The sequence below is a fragment of the Falco punctatus genome, assembly GCF_963210335.1.
Source record: "Falco punctatus genome assembly, chromosome: 9".
In the NCBI taxonomy this organism is placed as follows: domain Eukaryota; kingdom Metazoa; phylum Chordata; class Aves; order Falconiformes; family Falconidae; genus Falco; species Falco punctatus.
In genome coordinates, this window is record NC_137589.1 from 31,729,912 (window position 1) to 31,735,936 (window position 6,025).

Consider the following 6,025-nt stretch of genomic DNA (forward strand, 5'->3'; position numbering starts at 1 on the left):
CTCATGACCCTGTCTCTCCTGTGGAGGGGTCCCAAATTCCCTGAACCCTTAGAAGAATCAGCTGAGCCAAGCTTACGTTTGTTGGAGTGCTATCATTACAAGGGAATATGTCTCCAATGGCTAAAAGAATTTACTGCTGGTCAGCTGAGCTGTAGTAACAGGTTTTCTGCATGCTCCATACTTACTGCAAATACAAAAAAGGATGTTACTTGTAGGCACCTTTCCTGTCTTTACACTTACATAAGCACATCCTAAGAAGGAAAGAGAAGCAATATAGCCCAAACAGTTGAAGCCACTGCTCTGAGACTCTTCTCCATTTTCTCCTCCACAGGAAGCATCTCAACAATTGCCAACAGTGAAAGCACAAAGGAAATCCCCAACTGCACTAGTGTTTAATACTAAGAATCCACTTGGTCTACAATATTTCTGACTTTTTATTTTTAATTATTATTGTTATAATTATTATTATTATTATTATTAAAAAAGAAAGAGTTATATGTCATTATTATCATTTGGGAGGGGATGGGGTGGGCTTTTTCTGTTTACCAGGGCTGCATTCATAAATAGCAGGGGTTCTTCATATTTAGGAAATACTCATCAGATTAAAAAGAAAAAGCAAAGAATGAGTCAAGTGTGCAATGGGATTTGAATGCCAGCCTTCTGTAAAATGCAGAATGGGAATTAAGTATACAGATCCCACAGGTAGGTATAGTAACTTAGGCAACATGCTGTAGGTAAATTGTCCCTTTTCAGACCTTTTCAAAATAAGTCATGAATCAACTACTTCATCCTGCCAGAGGACTCAGGCTGGGTTGTTGGACCAGGCTCTGCAACATGCCAACAACCCTCGCTTTCCAATGACATGCATGTCTCAGCTTTTTGCAGGAGCTTGCCTCTTTTAGTTGCTTTTAATTTCAGTCACCCTCTGGCACTGTTGATTGCTGAGAAAGGAAAAAAATAATCAGAGTAAACACACATGTCAGTGTTCCTTGGACTGTAGATTGGCTGGAGGGGACAGCTCCGCAAGCAATGAAGGAGCATGCCTGAGCTTATGAATGCAGCCCAAACCCCATGCATGTGAATAGCAAGGATGCTGAAGGCCTACTGTAGATAATTACAATGTACATAGCTTTTTATTTCTTGGGAAATAATTTAATGTTTAGTAAAAGAAGATATGTTTAAAACAAAACCTGAACCACACACACACATGCACGCACACACATGCGCGCGTTCGTACTTGCCAGCCAACCAGGGACCGTGGTGAGCACTTGAATCACGCTTTGGTTCCAAGTGTGTTCCAGTTGTCTGTCACATCTGATACTGCTGTCTATAAACAGCATAGTTTATTTCTCTGTGTATAACTGCAAGCCTTTTTTTATATATATAGTACCATTTCCTATGATGGAGTAGAAAAAGATATTAGCAAGACAGGCTGTGAGCCTGTCATGAATATTTTAATGATGTTCATCATCTATTCACTTCTGTCACTGTTGTCCACTTCTAGGAAGGATCTTGGTGACATCCATTAGAGAAAATGAGGAAAACAAATGTGAAATTATCAACATCTCAGTGTGGGCAAATAGCAGTGTGCTTGCAGCACCCAGTGCAACCTCAACTCAGCAGTGGGCCAGGTTGCAGTAACTTTATTCCCAGTGAGAAGTCATGCTTTTAGCAGTTAAGCTGGTGAAGTAAAGTGCTATTCAGGATATGTAAGTGTAGTAAATTTTGGCTGAATATGATGCATGTGATTAGGGACTTCTTTTTGGAGAGGGGGATGCAGGATCAGACCTGCATATCTGAGCTATTTTATGAGTGCTGCAGAATGGCTTTTCCCATCTTGGATGGAAATGCCATCAGAGTAATTTCTGCATGGTGGGTGCGTGCTTTCTGTTTAGAACACAGAGGTCAATGAAGAAAAGGTAGTGAGAAAGCTCTTTTGGAATCTTCTAGCACACTGAGTTGAGGATAGCCCTTAGAAGTGGTGGAGTTTTGGGGCAGGAGGTTTACTTAGTGGTGAATTACTCTTACCTGGTTTTCTTGAGTTGATGATGTTAAAGATGGACTTTATTCTGCAGAGTAAGACCCAGTAGGAGTGGAAGGAAGATTGCAGGCACCTTTGGGAAGATGTTCTAGTGCTTGCATGGTCGCAGGAGGCAGAAATGAGGCCAGGTGACAATGTCTGTTACCCTTTTTTAGGATCTGGATACAGGACTCCACATCACCTTTAATCTGTCTGGACTGAAATGAGGAGATGGCTAGGATTTAGGTGTGACTTGCTACCTCTCTGCATTGCAACATGCCACTGGGCTACAAACCAGCCTCAGCTGCATGTGTTGACTCTGTTAATGGACTGGAATGTCTTTCAAAGGTTATAATCCTGATGGATCTGCAGGTGGAGAGAAAAGCTGTTAAAAGCAGTTTTGCAGAAAAACACAGGAGGTATTTCAAGATTAAAATTGTAAAACTAAAATGTAGGGAAATACTGTTTTGTGTGAAGTACTAAAGCTAAATATTTTCATTTATCCTCCATTCAGGCTCGTGGGTGGTTTTTGTTGATTTAAAAAGAATTCTTTTCTATTTCCTCCCTTACTTTTTATGCTCTAGTTCCTAATAGAAGGTGGAGAGTGATGGCAGTGTTACTCTATTTAACCTTGAGCTTCCATCCATCACATGTGCATAAACTGTTGCATTACTGTCTCTGTTCTGCTGAAACACCAAAGTAGTTTATGTAATGGCTCAGTCTGGTGATAACACTGTTAGCACAAGGCCATAGCTTCCCATTTAGGTGTAGATGAGGGTGATGTACATAAACAATGGTCCTGTGGGCCTTGAGCTAAATTGTGGGCTGGTTTCAGTCTTTGTTGATCATTAAGATTTGAGAGACTGATTTTGTGAGCTGCTGCAGAGGACTGAATGTGGAATACTCATTATTTTCCATATTAAATTTTCGTTCTATAAACCAGGAAACAAAGTGAAAATGTTCATTGTTGTTTGGAGTTTTCTAGGTTTTGCATGGGATTGATTTTATACTGATTTAAAAAGAACCTGCCTGGATTACAGTTTTCACAATTTTTTCTCACAATTTTTTACAATTGTTTTTTACAATTTTTCCCTTTACACTCCTAAAGATGGCTGTTAAATATCTCATAACAGAAGCAAAGAGGAAAATTTGGGGGTAAGTTGCTGAAAAAAAATGCAGACGTTTTCACTTTTCAAGAAAGAAATTTAATCTCGATGAAGGCTGAGAAATTTCTGAATGATGGCGGGTTTTTGAGGAACTTGTGTTCAGAAAGCCATTTTCAGTCTGAAATGATCCTAAAGACACTATAAAGCAAACAAAAAACCCACAAACCACTGAGCAAAAATAAAATGTTAAAAAAAAATCTGCCTGATTTTGAATTGGCTCAGATTTCATGTTCCATGTGACTTAGTGGGTATCACTACCTCTCAGGGCAGTTTGTCACACTGCTGTCTGGACTTAAGTGTGCTCCATGCACATCTGGAAAGAACTCCGTGGGATGTACATGGCATTACATTTGCCAGATCATACATGCTGCATTAGGGGATAGCAGCTGAAAAAAACTCGTGTTTGTGGCTGAAAGCTGCTCCTTTAGCATACTAGAATGGTAACTACTGCATCCCAGTGGGATCACCAGGCTTGTACCTATCCACAGGACCTCTGTAAAGTTTGGATTGGGCAGCCAGCACTGCCCATCTTTTTTGGAAGGTACTGAGTGGCAGAGTTAGCAGAGACTGGAGTATTGGCCACTTTTATTTGTATATCTTAAGTGGGGAAACAGTGACTTGGGGATGTCATTAGGGTTTTTTCCCCTGCAAGTTTTACCTCTAAGGAAAATGTAATGGAAATCCTTGAAGCTGTAGGTTATTATTTACCTGAGTGAAGAGGGAAAGAACCAGTGCCATGAGTAGAACATAACTAACTCCCATGCTGTAGTTACGTATACAGAAGAAAAGAAAGAGAGAGAAAGCCAGAGACTGGGTCAGGGCCCAGCCTTTTCCCCATGATGGATTCTACTGTATTAGCTGTAATTTAGGAATAATGCATGAGACACCCAATAGATCTTCTATTTAGGTTAACCTGTGCGTGAGGACCCCCACACTAAGCCTGGAAGGACTGCAGATGAGGCTAGAGCAACTGGGGACTGCAGAGTTTTCCAGTTGCAATTGCCATCAATAAAAGCACGTGTAGGATAGTATGCATTTTCTTTTAGACTAACCTTGGGTTTCAGGGATGTGCAAAGATGTCCTGTTCTCCTTCCTTACCCTTCAGTCAGTTCCCACACAGGTTCGAGGTCTGACAAACCAAACCAGAATATTTAAATTCCTTCTGATGATGTTGGACAATGCATTAAACCCAAACCACCACCATGGTTTTAAATGATTAAATGAGACAGACAATTGCAATACCTGTATTAAACACAGTAATACAAATGCATGAGTCACATATATACATATATATATATATACTGTTCTTGGTTTTATTGTTCCATTTGAATATTTCTACTGTAAAAAAGGCAGTGGTTTTGAAATTGTTGAAAATAAATGTATTTTTGTACATCAGAGTTACCCCTGGCTGCTCTTTCAGTCCTTGTTATTAAATTTCCTGGTCAAGTCTGCTCTGTCTTGACTGAAATTCACTTTCCATACCTAACTCTTCAACCCTATCTTCAACCTTGCTGACTGATGCCCAGCCAGTCCCTAAGTAGTGATTGGTGGCTCCCAGCCATCTCCCCCCAGTTTATACCCTGAGCATGATGTTCTAGGGCATGGAAACATCCCTTTGGCCAGTTCGGTCAGCTGTCCTGGCTCTGCTCCCTCCCAGCTTCTTGTGCACCTGCTTACTGGCAGAGCACGGGAGACCTGAAAACCCCTCGATTTAGAGTAAGCACCACTTAGTAACAACTAAAACATCAGTGTTAATCCTTCATTTATCCTATAAAAAAGGAATGTTTATTATTCTCATACTAAATCCAAAACACAGCACTGTACCAGCTGCTAAGTAGAAAATTAACCTGATAGCTGAAACCAAGACAAAGGGTCAGCAAGAAGTGTTCTAAGGCAAGATTTTTAAGATAAAAGATAAAGCAACTACCTCTCCTTCTTTCTTACTGCTCCTCTCCAAAAATAATTGTCTCCTTGCATTTCCATTCTACAGGCTGATTCTTTTTGGACCCTGGGAGGTGAGTAGGAGGGGAGAACTACCTGCTTATGCAGACATGGCACCATAAATCCCGTGCTCTCATCTAACAGACTTCAGTCTTGAAAAAGCTGTAGAGTGCCCATGCCAAAAAAACCCCAAACACCAAACCCCCCAAATAAACCAAAAGACAAAACACCTTCTTCACTTCTTGGCACAAGACACTATTTAAAAAGGAAAAGAGAGCATGGAAATGTGTCTCTGGGTATGCATCAGCCACTCCCTCCACGAGCATGCAACACATTCCCCATCCCTCCCTCCTCCTTTCCTTTACCTCTGGGTATCCATAAACTGTAGATTTCTGGAGTGTGGCAGAATTACCGGGGAAACATCTCTCCATGGCTGTCTCTTCCTTATGTTCCTTCCCAAGTTTTCTCTACTGGTCAGTGGTGGAGGTGAGACTAATGGGCCAAATCTTTTCTCTGACTTGATGCAGCTAATCTTTTGTGTAGATATTGCTTAAGAATGCGGCTGGTATCTGTTTATTCTCCCTTTATGATCAATGATCAGTTGTTTGTGTTTTTCCATTATGTCAGTAAGCCGAAAAGGTCAGGCGACTGAGGACTAGGTTGGTCATCTCTGAGAGTGATGTATGAGAGACTTCCAGCATTGCAGAAGATCTCACAGCTTTTGAAATCTTTGGGTCTGGCCCACTTTACAGCAATGCCAGTGTAATGTTTCTGTTCATGGAATCCTGAAATACAAGTTGTGAACAGCCAAGCACAAATGATGAAATTACCATGGTGAAGTTACAAGCTACCACTGAGACCCAGTAATCAGCTATGTGCAGAAGCCCAGCTAAGTGCA

General features: G+C 41.0%; 1 protein-coding gene across 2 annotated transcripts in view; it reads left to right on the forward strand.

Annotated features, from left to right (window-relative positions):
• Positions 1-471, forward strand: part of SORCS3 (sortilin related VPS10 domain containing receptor 3) — a 312,444-nt gene extending 311,973 nt beyond the window's left edge. For both annotated transcript variants that reach the window (XM_080403456.1, XM_080403458.1), the window contains one exon: positions 332-471. In XM_080403456.1, coding sequence (XP_080259582.1) covers positions 332-396 — 65 coding nt within the window. In that variant the 3' untranslated portion in view covers positions 397-471. The remainder of the gene's footprint in view (positions 1-331) is intronic.
• Positions 472-6,025: the final 5,554 nt, after the last annotated feature.